At 42.4% G+C, this 21,412-nt stretch overlaps 1 protein-coding gene across 3 annotated transcripts in view; it reads left to right on the top strand.

Moving 5' to 3' along the window:
* Window positions 1-944: 944 nt before the first annotated feature.
* ankrd50l (ankyrin repeat domain 50-like) overlaps window positions 945-21,412 on the top strand; it is a 40,767-nt gene continuing 20,299 nt past the window's right edge. The window contains exons 1-2 of one of the 3 annotated variants that reach the window (XM_028435781.1): window positions 945-1,043; window positions 1,109-1,793. In XM_028435781.1, the coding sequence (XP_028291582.1) occupies window positions 1,384-1,793 (410 nt within the window). In that variant the 5' untranslated portion in view covers window positions 945-1,043; window positions 1,109-1,383. Of the gene's footprint in view, window positions 1,794-21,412 lie in introns of all 3 variants that reach the window. The other 2 variants (XM_028435780.1, XM_028435782.1) reach the window with 2 other exon arrangements.

Raw genomic sequence — 21,412 nt, 5'->3', positions numbered from 1 at the left:
AATGTCATTAAAATTGGTGAATAAGATGAAGCACACTTCATTTGAAAGGGCCTTATTCATTGAAGCAGCATCTAACAGGTTTAATTGATAAGATATGTGTATTTCACTAATTAATGGCTACATTGTACTTTGTTGTATCGCCTCTTGCCTTACAGATTACAGATTACATGCCCAAAAATGTAATTTGCAACATAATCCTTTACATTACTCAATAGGTAGCCGCCATCGTTTGCCAGATGTGACGACTTGTTTTCACATTTCAATTTGTGGAGTAAAGTTATGAAACATTTGCAATATACCTTAAACAAAGTAAAACTACTTAATATTGAGAAATGTCTGACACAATGTATTGTATAGAGAATAATTTTGGTAAATCCATGAACTGCACGTTGGTCTTGTTTGTTGTTTTGTTTTGTTGATTATTTCATTTCTTTGTAGCCCAAGAAAATAATTTAATTTGAAGTAGCAAGAATGTTACTTGTAATTTAACCAAGAGGTTTTTTTTTTTTTAGGAAAACAAGATTGAATTCCTATTCCAATTTTTGAAATGACGTATACATTTATTCATTGTTAGTTTTTTGTAAATTCAATGTGTTAATTTTACTACAAACTCAAAAATAAAGACATAACATAACCTAAAGAAGAGCTTTTCTGAAGAAGAATATGGAAAAAGGAATAAATTACAAATAAGACAGCAGTTTAAGATGCAGCATTGCCCCATGACTGAACCTTGACCTCACGTAACTCCTCTTTTTTTGTCAGCTGTGTGGAGTAACTCCACACAGTCCAACTCTCCTCAGTCTGCATGTCTTGACATGCTGCGAAACACCAGGAGAGGGTGGAGAGAAGAAAAAACAAGAAAAACCGGAGAGCATGACAGACTGAGCAAGAGAGGGAGGGAGGGAGAGAGAGAAAGGGGTGGCGCGAGGTATGCACAGAACGAAGGGAAAGAGACTGCGAGTGAGATAAACGGAGGTTTCATGGTGGAGCTGCAGTTTTAAGCAGCGACACCAAAGAATGAAGCAGTAATTGAAGAATCCAGAGTGAGTGCTGTGGTGTGATACATTATATCATTGACTGTTTAAAAGAAGATTTTCATCTCTGACAGATTAGCTCAGCAGTTCCCAGGAGGAGCGTGGAGAGCCGTGGTAACCATGGTTTTTCAAATCCAGCAACAAAAAAGATCAAGGCGATTGAAAAAGATGAAGAGGGAGCACGTAAAGCTGACTCTGCCCGTTTCTGTCAGCCTTTAAAAGGAGACATCAATCCCCTGATGCGTGACTTTCAGGAAGTACTTGGAGCTGTCACGAACCAGCTGTTCAGGATCAAAGCTGAGGTGAAGCTGCTGGAGGAGAATGAGAGCTGTCCTCCCTAAATGAACAAATGAGTGGCACTAGCTTGCTCCAGGGTCGCCCTTTCTACTGTCGGGAATGGGCCCTGGAAAAGCTGTATCGCTGCCTGGAGACCCGCTCGGCTCCTGGGCAGGCAGCTGGACTTCTTGTCACTGGAGGTCCCGGTGCAGGAAAGACCGCCCTGTGCACTGAGGTGGTTTGGCCAACATCCAGGACAGCAAGAGCAGCTGAGTTCTCTCAGCGCTGCCTGGCCTCACACTTCTGTCAGAGGGAAGACCAGAGTAGCACAGTGTTATGGAGATTCATCCTTGGTCTGGTGGAGCAACTGAGGACCTCACCGCTTCTTTCTCCTGGGTATGAAGAGATCATCAGCAGCCCCTCGGTGTCCTCCTCACTTGAAACTCTCAGCTGTCAACAAGACCCCGATGACACCTTCAAAAGGTTTGTATTAGCTGTGTATCATGAGAGTGCTGCAGCATTCTCCCTATTGGATATTCTATTTCTTTTTTGTGTAAATACAGAAAACAAATTGTAACTTAAAATGTACCTATACATGTCTTCTCACTTACGATTATTCTGTTAAAGTCCAATATTTAACTGTTTTTGAGCTCAAAAGCTTGAATGACTGTCAGCCTGATCTTCACCTGCAGATGTTCCTGAAAAGTTGCAACTTTTCCTAAACACACAGACAGAAAACAAAATATGCTGTAATCTGTATTTCACAATGCTTAAATGGTACATAGTATAGTACTATTTCTAAGTACTTAGTTGAACAATTTTATTCCTTGAATTAGCCACTGTGGCAAAACCAACAGGTAGCAGCCATTGTTTGCCATTGATGTGACAACTTGATTCTGTGTAATTTGGAACGAGTAAACACTTCTGTTGGTTGACAACATTTCAAAGGTAAAAATATGGATGAAATGGGTGTGAAAGGTATAATGCTTGTGAGGACTGTGATCTTCACATTTGAGCATTTCCAAAACGGAAAAATGCCCCCCAGAGATGTGCGTGATATCTACCCAATACTTGGTGAATGTCAATTTTGTGTTTTAGTCTATCCTCAACAATGTCAGCAACATTATTAGTGACATTAATCCATTTGTTCATGTATTCCTAACAGTTTGGATTACTTGAACAGTTTGGCTTTGGTAAATCTATTTAATCTCACTCTCATTGTCATTATAAATGTGTCTCCAATCACAACAATATTACCATACCTGTCAAGTTTTAAATTTGAAAATAAGGGAAATTTTCTGGCGTCTACTACGAGCCGTCCCACCTGCCCAACCAAGCTCCAGTATCCCTTATATTTTAAGACAAGTGTACAATAAATCTAAAATACCCACTTGTCAACCACTTACTAAATACAATTATGTGATTATAATCTGGTAGGTCGACCTTTGTTAACATTGAAATGCTGTGAACATTCCTACTAGGGCTGGGTGATATGGACCAAAACTCATGTCTCAATATTTTTTCTCAAAATGATGATATATACGATATAAATCTTAGATAAATTTATCAAATAAAGTCTGACCATAAAAACAATTCTGAGTTAAATTTGCTGATGCAAAATGCTACACATGAACATTTATAAACAAACAGCTGCACAACATGTGCACTCATTAATCCATCTCACTGAGCTTTACATGTTGTTTTGAGAAGCAACTCCTAAAACTAGTATTTTGATACATAATAAGCTATAATATATATATATACAGTATATAAAATAATATAGTTTTCTATATCACCAAAATAGAAAACTCGATACATCTTGAATCTCGATATATTGCCCAGCTCTAATTCCTAAATTATAAAACATCCTAAATAAAAACATAAATGTGTTTATGAAGCACGTGTTTATTTAATATACTTACAGTTTATATAAGTCAACACATTGCATATTTATTATTAATTTCACATTGTTTGTCTTTAAGTTAAACATTAACATTTTATTTTCATTATATATTTTATTATAATTTCTCATGCTCACTCATGTGGTTCTCTGGTATTCACTAATGACTTATTAGACACATTTATGACAGACGTTACATCATTTAACACTTTATAAAGCAGTGTATATTTGTGGGGCTTGTGGTGCTGGTTTTTCATGGTGACTTACATCGTTCCTTCCGTTGTGGTAGACAAAAATCTCAGTTATTAATCTAACAGAACGTGTATGTGTCCCATCCTGATGGTCTTTAGGAAGATAAATTATATGTTACATTTTACAAAGTATTTACACCATTTCTTTGTTTTTTTTCACCAGAACGTCTTCATTCATTCATCATCTCTGTTCTGAGTTGTTTCCGGGTTTGGTGTCGCTGTCGTCACTAATATCGCGGGAACTGCCACCAAGCCAGGCCATTTCAAATGGCAGTTCTCGCGAGGCTAGTGACGGCGTTCAGTTTAGTAAAGCATCTTTTATTTATTTCATTAAAATATGGGATAATTAAAATACTAATACGGGAAGATGGCGGGGAAGAGGGGTAAAATACAGGAGTTTCCCGGCTAAAACGGGATACTTCACAGGTATGTATTATACCTATACTTAACTGAGAAATGTTATCAGTTAATAAACTGTTCAGGTTCCTTCTGCAATGTGGTAACATAACCCTAGTCAGGAATCACTGGTTTTAATGATTTATATGCCAAGTGCAACATTGCATACAATGCATTCCTGTTGGAAATCTTTCCTTAAAGCTACTAAAAGCTTCAATAGGAAAAATGAAACTCATCGAGATACTTTTCAAGTATGTGCATGTCCACGCTTATCTCATTCCTGGCTCAGGTGGTAGAGGTTCGTCTTCTGATTGAGAGGTTGGGGGTTCGATCCCAGTACCTGACTACGTGTCGAAGTGTCCTTGGGCAAGACACTGAACCCTAAGTTGCTCCCAGTGGTCGACTAGCGCCTTGCATGGCAGTCCTGTCCCATTGGTGTGTGAATGTGAGAGTGATTGGGTGAATGAGCTGATATGTAAAGCGCTTTGGGACTACTTCAGTGTGGTGATAAAGCGCTATATAAATCAAGTCCATTTACCATTAATATGTTGTAGCACATAACAAAATCAGAAGCTGCAACAAACATACCATTACACTAATCGGCCTCACGTTATTAAAAGAAAACTCACTTCAAGCTTGAACATGACATTTTTCTAAATAATTTATTGTGTTGAGCTTTAGCAATCTGCTGTTGTGGTGGAAACAAAGAAAAGGCGAATTTAGTCTCAATAATTATAAATAAATAAAGGCACTTTTGAAATAATGCATCCTTTACTTTAGCACTAGCGAGCAGCTTGCTAAAGTAAGAAAATATTACCAGTAACAGCGTCTCTCAGATGTTTCTTCTTTCAATTCTTAGAAGAATGGTTGTTGATTGTACAATTTAGTTTGTTAGCTTTCTGAATATGTACATTTGAAAGATAATGACAATTTGTAAAATGAATCAGTAAAAAACATTAAACACAATTTGAATACATTAGTTAGAACTGATTATTAAACAATGATTAATCAGGAAATTATTACATTTGATAACAGTGTTATCAGGTCTGATTTAAACAAGCTGACTGTAGCTGCAGACTTCAGATGCTCATGAAGTTTGTTCAACAAGTGTAGAGCACAATAACTGAATGCTGCTTCAGTATGTTTGGTCTTGATTCACATCGGTCCCTGAAGTCCAAGGCCATTTAGAGGCTTTTTAAACTAGGAGGAGGATTTTTCTATCTATCATTTGACTTAAAGAAAGCCAGTGTAGTGATTTGATAGCCACACTAATGTGGTTAATCTTCTTTGTATTACCAAGGACTCTAGGAGCAGCATTCTGGACCAGCTCCAGCTGTCTGATTGATGTCTTGTTTAGAATGGAAAACGTACTTTACTTTACATGCATTTTTGTTGTTGTGACTGAACGCATTAACAAGTTTTTCTGAATCTGGTTTAGGTTGAAAAGAAAAGATTGTCTTGTCAGCATTAAGATGAAGAAAGTGTTGGTACATTCATTTATTGATGTGGTAAATGCACTTCTTTATTTATTCAAAGTTCTGCGTCGAAGCAACACATCGATCTTAGCACCATGCCGCTAGGCAGTTGGGGCTGTGTTTATGTGGTTTTAGAAGGGCACCAAAAAAGTGTTTAACTTTTGGTCACAGTAAACAATGTTTTATCTCTTAAGCATCTTCAAATGCAATTTATTTTTGAGATTAATACTTCTCTATACCAAACAATGTGTGTATAGTGTTGTAAACAAACAACAAAACAACGGTTTCAAAACATGTGCTTTATTCTTCAATGCAAATAAATGCAAAGCGCAAACACAAAGTATAAAAAATTAAAAAACTGCTGGCACTTTTTGTTTTCCTGGGTTTTCTCTTCAACTTGATTCACCGTAGAAACAATACTCGTACCGCTCTGCAAAAATTTTAAAAATGGTGGCGTCAAACAGAAAAATCAATTAGTTTTGGTTTTAAGCGAAACAATCACAGCCCCAGCGGTCTGCGTTGCCTCGACGCATAGTTAGGATCTTTTGGAGGAGCACGTCGTGCAACGGCTTAGGGGTCTGTGTCAACGCAGAGAACTATGTGTAGCTACAGGGTCGACATGACAATGAAACATTATTTAGGCTCAAGGAACTGTTGTGTGATGACATTGAAGTATAAAGTTGTGTGTCATCTGCATAAATATGCAGGGCTGTACGCTTACTGGTGCTAGCAAGTAAAAAGTTAGTAGCACAAAGAAAACTTTAGTTGCAATCCCTGGTGACAGTCAAATTAATTTGATATTGATCTGAATTTCAGTTATGTATTGTGGAAGAGCAATCAAATAGGTTATTTGATATTCAAACATGACCAGTGTTGAATGTTGAGATGTGTTGCTTTGTGATTCTCAAGATAATATGGTCCGTATGGCTGGCATGGTTCAGGGGGGTGCCACGGGGAGTCTCCGGTTGTGCTGCTCGGCGCGTCCCTGTGGCCCGCAGTGCCGCGTGCCCGTCTGCGTCATCTACCCTCTTCGGTGGCCCGCCATGCGGACGGGCCGGGCTCCTACCAGACAGGCCTCTGACATGGGCACTTCACATCACTCATTCCCAGCTGGTCTGGCTCACCCACTTGTTGCACCACACTCACATACCCGGCACGGGTGCGGCACTCCCACCTCTGGCTGCCCTACTAATCCCTCCAATTTTGATTACACCTCAACACACCACCCCCCGGAGGGTGGGACCACCACTTCCACCCTCCGGAGCTATTGCACCACATACACATATATACACATAGGCTGGATGGGGAGCACCGCTCCCCTCTAGCCACCCTTTTTTAATAGCACTTCATACATTTACTAAACACATCCATTCACTCAGAGGATAGGGAAGTGCCTCTCCATTGGGGAATGGAGAGGCACCATAACAGGGTGGTGGGTAACTTCACACATTTGGGCCTGTCGGGTGGGGGCCGGGCCCCTCTGTTGATGGCTGGGCCGCCGTGTGGGGATCGGGAGGGTGCGGTTGGGCGTGGCGGGGCGGTGGGTCTCTGGGGTGCGTGGGGGTGTGTTGCTGGGGGCTCTCTTTGTGGGGTCTCTCCGGGTGGTGCCGGCCTGGTGGGGCGTGGGGGTGCCCCTTCTCTACGGGTGTGGCTTGGTGCTTGCCTCGTCTCCTGGTTGCCTTGGGGATGCGCCTCGCGACGTGTGGGTCTGGGGTGGCCTGCCGCGCCGGTGTGGGGGGTGGGCGCGCAGGGGGGTGCTCGGCCGTGGGGGGGGTGGCCTGGGGCTCCCTGGCCCCCACTCTTTCTGCTGGCCTGGCTGCATCTGCGGTCCCGGGGCAGTTCCTGGGTTTGCGGTAGCGGTTTTTGGCACATATACTGGTATACGATGCACTGGCACGCCTTGGGATGTGGGATAAAACTCATACTGGGCTTAACTTTAGACACGTTAATCCCAAATACCTGCTTTAGGTACTACCACTCACTCATTCCCCCTACTGGCTTGATTACACAACATAATAAGTACAATATATTCTACAACTTCACATCTCACCCTCACCCTAAAACAATCTATTCTTCCCCACCCTTTCTATTTCCTACCATGACTCTCTCCTCCCTGCTCCTTTTCCCCTCCCCCTCCCCCTTCCTCTCCACTTAGGTGTAGCACTGCTCTCCCTTTTTATATCCTCCCTATAATAAAAGATTTCTTACCCTTCCTTAGGGAGGGCTGGTGATGGTCACAATTAAGCAATAAAATAAATCAATTTATTTTTATTGCAATAACAAAACATGCATTGCTGTCTCATAATGATTGAACTTCTTGTAGTGTTGACCTTTGACAGCATGTGCAGACAAGAGAAAAAAAAAAAAATGCAACTCTGAGGTCCAGTAACACAAAGACAGATGCATCAGTATTTAGATAAATGACTTTTTTGAGAGACTGTGAATTCCAAGCTCAGTCCAAGTGTGGAGGGTTTGTGGACTAGTGTCTGTAGTATTGTTATGTTACAGATGTCGTAGTGTTAGCATTATTATGCCATAGTATTTTGTCTTTAAATATCAATATCTTAAAGATGTGTGTTTTGGAATATTTTTAACGGTAATATTGTTTAAATATTGATTTATGCTGTTGTTTCTAAATGATGAGAATTTCTGTGCTCTATTAGTTTGACTTACTACTGTAAACCTGATTTCTACCGTAAAGTGTAGGCTAGTGTTGAAAAGTGAGTTAAACACTCAACTGGTGATGCCCATATGGTTACAGGACGGGCAGTTTAGTGAAGCACTTATGAAGTATTTATGACTCGCAAGCTGTTAAAGCCGTCAGCCTTGTTAATAAGCCTTCAAAGTTGTCAACATTGTCGCCACCGTCAATGGCGTCATTGCCATCGTAATATTGTCTCAGTCGGTTGTCATTGTTGTTGTTACGTAAGGACATTGAGACTGAACTCTAAATGTATGGACACTTTGATTTTGGAACTTTTATTTTATTTTCTATTTCTTTGGGATTAAAGAGACAGATTGATTCATTTTATGCTTGCCTCTTTTTTCTTAATTTTCACTTGGATTATACTTGGAACAGACGAGTCAGAAAACTTCATGTCCTGCAAGAAGTGGTAAAGTTTCGATGTGGTGTGTTGTCACTACACCTAGTATACGTGGAATTGTTTTTTTCCCGCCAGTGGCGTTGTGCCTCTCTGCATACTCTTTTTGATTTTTTACCAGTGTGGCATCTCTGCAGGGTGACTGTTTTTTCCCCCTGATGAAGCTTTTATCTTCACTGGGGCAACAGAGTCAATAATGGTAACAAATTTGGAACTGAACTATATTACGTTTGTCAAGATGAATCGTATTCCGGGTTGGGGTCTAAGCGACCCAAAACCTCTGAAAAATACCGCTTCACAGGTGGATTTACAATTTTTAAATTTCTCTAAAAGGTTGGATTCAAACCGGTGACTCCAATTACAAGCCTGCTTCCTTAAGCGTTATACCACCACTGCCCACTTTAACCCACTGTATGTATTCAAAAGTGTCAAAACTTCCATCCCCCCATGTTGTCTTGCTTTACTCATGAAACAGTAGTTTTGTGTTTACATTTTTCCAATTGTTTATAATTCCCTTGGCTGGTAATCTTGTAAGAGGGAGGACAGTGACGCAAGAAGAAAAACAGGTTTAGGGCAAAGAGCTAAACTCCTCATTCATTTAGGTGATTATTTTTTTTTCATTTAGGTAATTTCTAATTGGAAATTTTAGATTTCTAATTTGAAATAATATCTTAAAGCTCTAATTTGATTTAAAATTTTGATCTAAAAGATCTAATTTCAGCTCACAAACAACATGCGCAAAGCACACAACAGAATCTATGACCTGACAAAATGGTGTTCCACTGCTTAAGCCAGTTTCATCAGCTTTGACTGGATTAAAGACGAACTTTTAGGGTTAGGATACACTACCTTCAGTAAAATGATCAAGAAAATCAGCTTGCGTTCACTTGATTTGTAGCATCAATTTTCATTTAAGTTTGGGATTTTGTGGAAATGTAAATAGGAAAAATTCATTCCCGGAAGTCCTATTACAATTAGCTACAACATATCGAGGCATCAGTACTTCATGTCCATCCATCCATTTTCTGACCCGCTTGCTCCTTTTTCCAGGGTCAGGGGGTCTGCTGTTGCTTGTCTCCTAATGGGCATTAGGCAGGGGTACACCCTGGAAATGGGGGCAGTCTATCACAGGGCAACACAAACACACAACTACTCACATTCACTCTTACAGGCAATTTAGAGACTCCAATCAACCTGTCATGTTTTTGGAGTGTGGGAAGAAGTCGGACTACCCGGAGGAAAGCCACGCAACACAACATGCAAACTCTACACCAGCACCTACTTGCTGTGAGGCGGACATGCTAACCACTACTGCACCGTGCAGCACCCTATTAGTTCATGTATTGACAGTAATTGTGATGCTATCAAATTACGTTGTGCATTATCCTATTTTTTGCTTAATTAATTAGATCGATGCATAAATTTATATTCATACGATAACACTGATCTGTGCTCGGCAAGGTGGCCTTCCAGATGACACAACAAAACAGCATGGTGGAGAAGCCAGCAAAAAATAAATTGATCAATCCACCTTCAGGGTCCAGTGTGTGGAAACACTTTGGCTTTTGTGCAGGTCGAGATTTTCCAAAAGAACGTCAACATCTACTGTCGGGCCCTCTAGGCAGCATTCACGACAGCAGCAGCAGTTGTGGTAGCATAAGCTTGTTAGCGTTAGCTGTGCACAAAGCCTCAGGCTCACTATTGTGTTAAAACAAAAAGTGAGAAAAGTAAGTAAGCAGGTTCAACCACTGCTTATTTAATCTGAACAGGTTTGGACTGCAGTTCATTTTTTATATAATATTGTACTATTTTCATATTGGAAAAACTAGCAGAAGAGTCAGGTAAACCTAATTAGTATTTTTATTAAAAACATATTGAGTATTGAAAATCAGCAGAAAATGTCAACATCCTGTTAATTTAAACTGAAGTGTTGGGTGGACTCTATTTAAATAACATGTGAATACATTTGCCACTAAATGTTGTTTTCTTATTTGTTTTGTTACTTGTCCATAATAAATGTATAGACGATTCCCTTACAAGAAACAACAGAAATCTAGGAAAGCGTCCAGTATCCAGGTATTTAATTCACAGTCACACTGGTTGAATTAATATTTTGGCTAAAAAAGTACTGAATCGATTTCAAGTCACCAAATCATTTGGATCAAATCATTCTAAACAAACCAATATCATTCATCATTCAAACAAATCGTTATACCTCTAATATAGTCATTGTCTGAAAAGCAGACCGGCAACGTGCAAAAAAGCGGCTCCTGCCAAATTTCTCAGGGGGGGGCAACTGTTCTGATGATAACTAAGATGACCCATTATATGGGAAAATTAATAGACAGCAAGACAATTTTGTTATTTTTGTGCGATGCGCTGGTGGTTTAAGGAAATAACCCTGAAAAGCGTCCTGCTTTAATCCAGAGGAGACAGAGATGTTTGCAGTGAAACAGAACCAGTGGCTTCCTACATAATACACAGTTTTAAATATAAATTGTTTAAAACCTTTATGGATCTGATGTGAGCGAGTCTGAACTGAAGCTGAGCCCCATTTGAATATGTGTGCATGGGAACAGTTTCTCGTTCATCCTCTCATGCACATTTCACCAACCTCCGTATATGACAGCTTCGCTTATTATTTACGCTGTAGTTGTGGCTTTACTTTGGACATAGTATGAAAATAGTTGGACATCACTATGACCAAGGTGCACAGAAGTCTGAAGTCTGTCATTATCGAGCAGCAGCAGCCGAGGCGCAACTCAGGTAATCACAGCTCATCAGCTCCATGACGCAGCACCCACCGCCCTACAGTAAAAGGAGAGGATGGCACGGATAATATATAATTAAATATAACACATTTTGTCTCATCTAGAACTGGTAAATGTGAACATATTGAACCCTGTGACAGTGTAACAGTGCATGTCAGTTTGGAAAGATTTTTTCTGGGAGCCTCTTTTGCAATATTAGTAGTCTGTGTGCCTTAAATTGTAGCTGAGTCCATATTTCTAGTGCAATGTAATGTTTCACCTTATCGGGGCGCTGCAAATATTTTTTGAGCTGTCAAAATGAATTGTTCTGCAATAAACTGTTCTAACCGACCTGTGGAATCTAAGGGAACTTTGCAGCGGGAAAGATACTTATGTTCTTGGTGTAGCTGTGCTGCGTAAGTCATCAGGGCAGTACGCAGGCTAATCGGGAAGACCGGGACAATTCCCGGTGGGCCGGTCTGATGATTGGGCTTCTAGGGCCTGTGTCACAGACTGAGTTTACCTCGTACTGAGTTTGATTATGAGTATATATGTGCATGCAACCCTAACCTAATCCAATAAATTATTAAAACATGTGTTCTTTCACTTTGAAAACAAAAATAGACAAAACTGAATTACTATTATTATTATTATTTTATTTTTATTTATTTTTTTTTTCTGGTAACCACTGAGCTGGGTTAGAGAGAGACAGGTTAGTTTTACCCTAATGATGATGTGTTGTTGCAATATGGATAGTTTCCATTTGTATAAGTGTCTGTAGGACGAAGGAGGGACTTATATACATTAATGTATATGAATGACCACCGGCAGTAGACCATAGTAAAAGACTAGTTAGGTATTTTTTCGCATTTCAAAAGAATCATACATAAACATAGATTTCTCAGAAACTCTGGATATCAGCTTTAAAGTATCTTGATAATTGTATCATGATCAGGATCATTGATCCAGATAAATGCGAATATTAATATAAAGGATATTTGGTGCTTTGTGAAGACGAAGGAGATTGTTGTGGACTTCAGGAGAACGCACACCCAGCATGCTCCTCTGACCATCGATGGTGCTGCAGTGGAGAGGGTGAGCAGCACCAAGTTCCTGGGTGTGCACATCTCCGAAGACCTGTCCTGGTGCCTCAACTCTGCATCACTGGCCAAAAAAAGCTAATCAGCGCCTCTACTTCCTCCGCAAACTGAGGAGAGCAAGAGCCCCATCCTCCATCATGCACACATTCTACAGTGGCACCATTGAGAGCATCATGTCCAGCTGCATCACCGTGTGGTACGGCGCTTGCACTGTGTCCTGCCGTAAGTCTCTGCAGCGCATCGTGAGAACAGCTGAGAAGATCATTGGTGTCTCTCTTCCCCCCCTTCTGGACATTTACAATTCACGTCTCACCCGCAAAGCCACCAGGATTGCAGGTGACCCCACCCACCCGTCCTACAGCCTCTTCAGCCTGCTGCCATCTGGGAGGAGACTGCAGAGTCTCCGTGCTCGAACGAGCAGGCTCAAGAACAGTTTATTCCACCAGGCTGTCAGGAGACTCAACTCCCTCCCAGCTCTCCCTCCCATTCGTCCACTCATCCCCTTTCCTGCCCCTGCCTCCATCCCCCCTCCGCCTCCTTCCACCCTCTGCCCTCAGTTGTCTACCCTCCTTCACCCCTCTGCGCCCTCTGCCCTCCACCCCCCCCCTTCATCCTGCCACAGTCTGCCCCTACAGGACCTGGCATCACCCCCCTCCACCTCCACCCCCTGCGTGCTCCACTAATTCACGCACCCTAAACTCTGCACTACCTCACTTTTTAACTTCATCTGCACTCTGTTTATATTATTAATACTGTAATTTATTTATATTCTACCTCATAGTAATTTATCCACATTCTACCTCATTGTTGTTCGTTATTTGTTATTTGTTATGTCTTTAGTTAAGTTATTTGTTGTATAGTATTGCTAGTTGTTTTTTTTTTGTGTGTTTGTTGTGTGTTAAGTGCTCTTTTTATGCACTGCAGGTTTGCACTGGGGGTTGGGGGGGATTGCTATTTCATCTGTGCTGTATGTTTAACATGGGGCATATTTGACAATAAAGAACCTTGAATCCTTGAATCCTTGAATCCTATGGGGCGGATTCACTAAAGGTTTAGGGGTATTAAAACATGTGTCACTCCATACACTGATAAGGGCTACAAACCACAGGGAATCAGCACATCTTTTGTGCGTCACAATGCGGCCACAATCCATTTAGCACATTTCCCTCTAATTAATATGTAAAGTAGGTGGATCTCACAAGGGGAGCAAAAAAAATGGGAGGGAGAGATGCAAATAAATGAATGCAGTGGATGCAATGCAATGCATCGAACTGGAACTGTTTGCGGTGACTGTTTTCTGCGCCAAAAATAGTATGACCCACATTCAGGTAGAAACACGCAGAGAAATCATTGCTGCACTGAATGTTGACACAAAACACAGCGGAGATGGAAAAAAATTCTCCAGTTAACCTTTCTAGTATGAGAAAAAAAATACTTTCAAACAATAGTCAAAATTAACAGCCACTGAAAGACAATGCAGAGTAAAGTGTGTGTGTGTGAAAAACAGCTGAACATGAGGCTGCCCGTGTGGAGTCTGGTGACGGTGCGGTGCAGAGGATGCTTTGCGCAGAGCTCCATGAATCTTGCTTTGGACGCAACGCAAGTCAGGGATTCACTGATGTGTTTCTCCTTCACTTTCTCCTGACATGGTTTTTCTTATCAGTTTTGAGTGATTCAGAAACTACATTGTAAATGCACACCAAGCTATATGATAGTGTTCAACATATCAGGTGTTTTAATCTCCACCCAAATCCAAATGAAATCTGGGACTTTCCCAATAAAAGAGCAGCACAAGTGTACCTGGCCTCAGCTATGGTTTAGCTGAGCTGTGGCTCTCAACTATCCACAGGCTAAATAACTAAAGAGAGTGTAAAAGAGTCCAGTGAAAGCAAAACAACAAGAAATATTTCAAAGCTTTAATCAACCATCATCTGACAAGCTGTCATTATACAGTGTCATGGTAAAATACAACTTGTACACTGGACAGCCTGCCTTCTTTGTCTTGTTTTATTTCTGTCTTCGTAACACAAAGCATTCAGAGCTAACACAATGAGTTTAAATGCATGCTACAGTGTTATTTACAACACAGCATCCTTCCAGTGGGCAGGAATAACTGAACAAAGAGGTCAGTCCCAGTCAGCACGTTCATCTTCTTCTCAGGGACTTTCTAGTGTTTACTCTGCCTCTAGTCTCAGCTATTTTACAATGCTCTGGTGTTTGCTTTTCGGTGGTGTGAAGTACCGGCTTGGTTTCCTTGTTTTCCTCAGACCTTTTGTAGTCAGCAGCAGCTAGATAGACAACATGTGTGTCAGCAGGTTTTTAACCTCCTTACTGTTTTCTCATGTCAAGCTGCTCCAGTTCAGGCTTTAACTTGGGTTCATGTCATGCACACATCAGTGTTGTATGGTGAAGTTCCCATCTGGTGAGCCCTGAAATTTTACAGAAGCAGATTTACTGGTATATATTTGATTGGTTAGATATTGAATGCAGATCGCAGCCCGTTCATCACAGAGCAAACAGAAATGGACAGACAGATCACAACCACTTCCACTCCTATTCACTCCGACGGGCAATCTGGAGACTCCAATTAACCTAACATACATGTTAGACTGGCGTACTTGGAGAAAAATTAAGGCTCAAATATACTCAGGCGAACGTTTGCAGAACGGACTCCTGGCAGACTGTGGGCACTCCTCAGAGCTTACATACTCGAGCGCACTGCCATGAAGTAGTTTCCAGTAAAATCCTATATTTCCTACAATCATCTGAAGTTCCTGTACTCCTGGGATGTGTTTTAACGGTGTTGCAGGTGAAATGCAGCTCGGTGTTACATTTAATGCGAGTCGTTACATGCCGTGCTGTGTGAGCCACCAGGTACGTGGACAAGTCCGAACGGTCGTAAAATCTGATCTTTGCACTTAATAACACTTAATTGGCCTGGTGGACTCTGCTACGTGGATGTACGCCCGAGTATGTTTGAGCCTTTACACAAGCACGGGGAGAACACCCCAGAGTGTACAGTACAGGGCTTGAACCCAGGACCTTTTTACTGTAATGCGGATGCACTAACAACTACACTACTGAGCTACCACTACTTCTTCTATGATCTTTTAGCAAAATTGCATATATTACAGCATTCAGATTATGGACAGTCAGGGCATATAACAATGTGTTTCATTTAGGGCTGTGAATATTATCATTAGATTTACAAAATGTGTTGCAAACATTGTCTTCTTATGTATTGAAAAGTACAACATAGAGATGCAATAATCATTAAAATTGCAGTGATATGAAAAAAATCACTTGATAATGGTTTTGCTACAGTGATATACATTCCTTTAGCCTAATTCAGAGGGCCAAATTGGAAAAAGTTCTGTTTCCTCCCTCCCTTGCTATTCCACATTTTGTAAAAAGCGATCTCCAAATGGGCGAGTTGGAAACTCCTCCTCCTCACAATCCTTGCTCCTCCTACAGAAGGGCCGTAGGCTGCGAAATGGCAGCCATGCCCCAGGGCAGCTGTGGCTACATTGTTGCTTACCACCACCAGCATGACTGTGTGAGTGACTGGTGTGAATGAATTATGGTTTCTGTATGTGCTTTGAGTCCCCTCAAAAAAAGTGCTATATAAATCCAAGTCATTGTCATGATTAGTTTTACTGTACTGTGTGTAGATAGACCTTAATAAATATAACTGCTTCTGAATAAACACACATTCCATGTAATTACTTGACTATTCAGGGTGTCATTTACAAATTAATTTTGAATTTGAATTACTTTATTAATCCCTGAAGGGAAATTACATTGCACTCTGTTATTTTTAGGGACATGCTTCTCACACACATAGGCCCGAATCACACATATGCACAAACAGGACCTGTGGACATGCATTAATGGAGAGATGTCAGAGTGGGGCTGCTTTTACAATGAAGGGAGCACACCAGAGCAGTGTTGGGGTTAGGTGCCTTGCTCAAGGGCACCTCGACAGTGCTCGAGAAGTGCCCTGGCACCTCACCAGCTACCAGAACAACTTCCGTATTTTGGTCCGCGTTGGTACTTTGTGACAAAGTGGGTGAGAACACACCATTTGTCCCATCAATTTCATCTTGTGTACTAGTTAGCATTGCTATTTAATTGCTGAGTGTTCTTTGCTACTCACCTGCACCACCATGTGTTCCAGGGACAAAGGGAAGGTGGATACCACCATTTCCTGCATTTATACTCTGGGTGACAACTCCAGTGATGTCACTGGTGATGTCACTGGGTGAGACCAAGTAGAAGGGGTGGGACATAAAATTAGGTTATTTGATTAAAGGGAGAAATGTTATTTAAATAAGTGTCGTTATATAGAAACAGTATTTGGCACTTCATTTAGCATTTATGTATGAAATGGAAGTTGTGAATGACTGTGTTCTCTACCTGATTTAAGGGGGAAGTACTTGGCGCTACCTAGGTAGATGGAGCTGCCTTGATTGACTCCTGCTGACAGGAGTCTATTTAAGCAGTTTGTCTTGGACTGTTGGGGGGTGGGGATGTCAGTGTAGCTGGAGACACTGGAGGCTACTGTTACATTGCAAGTAAAACTGGGATTTACTTTTGTTCCTGGAAATAAATTATTTTTGCATCTGGATTAAGTTTCCCTCGTCTGCCTCCTACCACATCCGAGCCACTTTGGTCACACTTCCTAACATTTGGTGGCAGTGGTGGGATCCAGGCCAGTAGGAGGCAGGGAAAATGTCGACTCGACCAAAGAAACTCGCAATGACTGAGCGCCCGCTGGAAGTGCCCACAGAGGTCGGTGGCCAGCAGGGGGCAACAAGTGTTCCACCCGAGGGGCAGGGAACTATGGCTGAACTCTCAAGTCTTCTGCAAGGTCTGATGCAACAGCAATTCGATCGAGATGCCAGGGCAGACCAGGACCGCTCACAACAGGAGGAAAGATGGAAACGGATGCAGCATCAGTTCGTCCTGCTCCAGCAGGAGGTGCATCAAGACCGCCAGGATCGCCGACGGCCCATGGAAGGTGCAGTAGCCACGCCCACCCCCACAACTGAACCAACAGCTGAGCCCCTGTCCTCACCAGCTATCCAAGACAGACATGAAGCTGAAGCGGCGCCGCTAGCTGCCAGAGAGCAGCCCTCTAGTTTTCTGAGGTTTTCAGGCTGGAAAAGCCCAAAAATGCAGCCCTACATTGAAGGTGAGGATATTGAACACTATTTAATCACCTTTGAAAGACTGGCTCATGCTTGCCAGTGGGCTCGGGAAGAGTGGGCTCTGCGTCTGGCTCCCCTGCTAACTGGGAAAGCCCGTTCTGCATATGTAGCAATGGATATTGATGACACCATGGACTATGCAAAAGTAAAGGGTGCTGTTTTACAGAAGTTTGAAATATGTGCCGAGACCTACCGAGTAAGATTTCGTTCCAGTGTTCCAGGAGAAGAGGAGACGCCGAAAGAGTTACAGGTCCGTCTCAAGGACTTGTATGAGAAGTGGATGGTGCCCAAGGAGAAGACGAAGGAACAAATTGGAGACAACATCATATTGGAGCAGTTTCTCAGAGTCTTGAATCCAGAGCTTTGCACCTGGATTAAAGAGCGGACCCCAAAATCCTCTAAGGAGGCAGCCGAAATGGCTGAAGCTTTCCTGGCAGCCCGCCGACCAGCAAAAGACTATCTTCCAGCTAAGTCCTGTCTACCCACTTCATTGGGTAAGCCTAGCAATGGAAATGAGTTTAAAGTCAGGAGTACAAGATATTACCCCATTAACTCAAATTCAGCTAGATTTGAGCCTAGAAATAAAGCAAATATGTCATGTCATGGGTGTGGTCAGACAGGTCATTTTATAGCAGAATGCCCTAAAACACAGGTTAGCAAAAATTACATGTGTTTTTTTCCCCAGTCTTCAGTCTGTGAGTTTATTAGGGATGAAGTATTGGAAGGTAACCAAGAGGAGCTCACAATAGGGGTAGTGATAAATGATAGACCCTGTGTAGCACTTCTTGATTCAGGAAGTAATCGCACCCTAGTCAGGCAGGATAGTCTCCCTAGGGATGTTATTTTCTGTGGAGGGACAGTTGATGTTTTCTGTATTCATGGGGACAAGGTAGGGTACCCCATAGCTGAGATAGCTATCCAGGTCGAAGGCCAGCACTATCTCATGTCAGTAGGGGTATTAGAACAACTTCCCTATCAGGTTGTGCTAGGTTGTGATCTCCCTATCCTTGCTGAGTTGATTGCCAAACAGTTTTGTGAAGCTAAAGATAGCATTTTCAGTAAAAACCTGCTCGCTGTCACAAGGTCTAAGAGCCAGCAGAAACAGGATAGCGCAGAAGAGGGGTGGGAGGCGCTACCTTTTGTAAATGAAGACCTGCCTTGTGATGAATCAACCAGCCGGGGCCAGGAAAGGAAAAGTAAGAGACAGAGGAGACAGGACAGAGTAAGAGGAACAAAAGTAGCAGAGAAGATATCCAGGCCTTTAGATCCTGATCTTTTTGTTATTCCTTGCGACATTGCTAAGTTACAGAGAGAGGACCCCACGCTGGTGTCTTTATTTTCTAAAAGTGTGCCTGACACAGTCCAAGTTACAGGGAGAGGAAAGGAAGAATTTGTGGTCAAAGAAGACAGGTTGTATCGTCGTAGTCGTATTGGTGATCAGCTAGTTGTCCCCGAAAGTTTGAGGCCCACCATCCTCAATCTGAGTCATTCGATTCCCTGGGCTGGTCACTTAGGCCAAGCAAAAACATTTTCTAGGATGTTTCCACGCTTCTATTGGCCCCAGCAATATGTGGACACTGTAACATATTGTCGGGCTTGTCCAGAATGTCAGCTGACAGCTCCAGGCAGGAAAGTTGATAGGGCTCCCCTCATTAACATGCCCATCATTAGTACGCCCTTCTCCCGCATCGCCATGGATATTGTGGGCCCACTAGAAAGGAGTAGTGCAGGCTATAGGTACATACTAGTAGTCTGTGACTATGCCACAAGGTATCCGGAGGCCTTCCCATTAAAAAAAATCAAAACCCGCCAGATTGTCAATTGCCTCATTCAGCTGTTTTCCAGAGTTGGCATTCCTAGGGAAATCATCACTGACCAAGGGACAAACTTCACGTCATGCTTTCTAAAAGAAGTGTACCGCTTGTTGGGAATTCGTGGTGTAAAGACTAGTCCATACCACCCACAAACAGATGGTCTTGTTGAACGTTTTAACAAGACCCTCAAGTCCATGCTAAAGAAGTTTGTGAATCAATCAGGATCAGACTGGGACCAGTGGCTGCCGTTCTTGATGTTTGCCTATAGAGAAGTTCCTCAAGCATCCACTGGATTTTCACCTTTTCAACTTTTGTATGGGCATTCGGTGAGAGGTCCAATGGATGTTTTGAGGGAGGCCTGGGAGGGTCCACAACCACAACCACAGTGCAGCGAGCTCTCATATGTCCTGAAAATGAGAGAGCGACTAGCCCAGTTTCAAGAACTCGCCAATGACAATCTGGCTCAAGCACAGCAGCGTCAGAAGCAAAGTTATGACAAAGCTTCCAGGAGGAAGGTTTTCCAGGAAGGCCAAAAGGTTCTCCTTTTGCTACCAACATCCGAAAGTGGGCTTCTTGCAAAATGGCAGGGGCCATATAAAATTAATAAAAAGATTGGCCCAGTCACGTATGAACTTTCTTTACCAGATCGCCGTAGAAAGCATCAAGTGTTTCATGTGAACCTTCTGAAAGAGTGGCTAGATCAACCCGAACAGGCAACCTCCTTGTGGGCATGCACAGTGGTTGATGAGGAAGACCCACAGGAGCAGTATTTTCCTTCTTCATCTGAGATTCTAGTGTTTCCAGATCTAAGTCACCTTACAGCAGGGAAAGATGAGGAGCTGCAAATCTACATGGCGAAAGAGCTGTTTAGTCTGAAGCCAGGCCGTACAGACCTCATTGAACATCAGATCCGCCTGTATTCACAAGAACAGCAACCGATCAGGGACACTACCTGTCGAATTCCAGCCAAACTGGTTCCTGAACTGAAGAAAGAGGTGGAGGATATGCTGGCTACAGGAATCATCGAGCCTTCTCACAGTGAGTGGTGTAGTCCTGTTGTGTTGGTTCCAAAGAAAGATGACACTACATTGAGATTTTGTGTAAACTTTTCAAAACTGAATGCTGTGTCGGCCTTTGACCCCTATCCTATGCCCAGGGTGGATGATCTCATTGAACGCTTGGGAAATGCCAACTTCCTGACGACCCTTGACCTCTGCAAAGGGTACTGGCAAGTACCTTTAGCAGAAGCTTCAAAGGACTTGACAACATTCAGAGTTCCCAGTGGCCTGTTCAGATTCAGAGTGATGCCCTTTGGTTTACACGGAGCCCCAGCAACGTTTCAGAGATTGGTGGATGCAGTATTGAGAGGAGCGGATGACTATGCAGCGGCATACATCGATGACATTGTTATCTTTAGCAGGACCTGGGAGGAGCATGTGCAACATCTCGCCGATGTCTTTCGCCGTATCCAGGCTGCTGGTCTTGTCATCAATGCTAAGAAGTGTCACATTGCCAAGCCTGAAGTTCAGTACCTGGGTTATGTGATTGGGGGCGGAGGCATTCGTCCACAGGTAGGGAAAGTGGAGGCAATTGCAACTTCACTACTGCCTAACACAAAGAGGAGGTTACGGTCATTCTTGGGGTTAGTTGGCTGGTATCGCCGGCTCATCCCCGACTTCTCTTCAAGATCTGCTGTACTATCGGACATGACTCGCAAAACCAGCCCAGTAAGGGTTAAGTGGACACAAGAAACTGAGAATGCGTTCAATGAGTTGAAAAACTGTCTGTGCCAAGATCCTGTTGTGCAATGTCCAGATTTCAATCTGCCCTTTACAGTACAAACAGATGCATCCGGAGTGGGTCTTGGAGCCGTTTTACTACAAGAAAAGGATGGGACCCAGTTTCCTGTGCAGTATATCAGCCGAAAACTCTTCCCAAGGGAAAGGAGGTACTCAACAGTGGAAAAAGAAGCTCTGGCCATTAAATGGGCTTTAGACACCTTAAAGTATTACCTCATTGGCAAAGAGTTTGTTCTCGAGACTGATCATAGAGCATTGCAGTGGATTCACAAAATGAAAGACACTAATGCCAGAATTACCAGATGG

This window comes from Gouania willdenowi, chromosome 21 (genome assembly GCF_900634775.1).
Source record: "Gouania willdenowi chromosome 21, fGouWil2.1, whole genome shotgun sequence".
Classification (NCBI taxonomy): domain Eukaryota; kingdom Metazoa; phylum Chordata; class Actinopteri; order Blenniiformes; family Gobiesocidae; genus Gouania; species Gouania willdenowi.
This window is presented reverse-complemented; position numbering and strand designations above follow the sequence as displayed.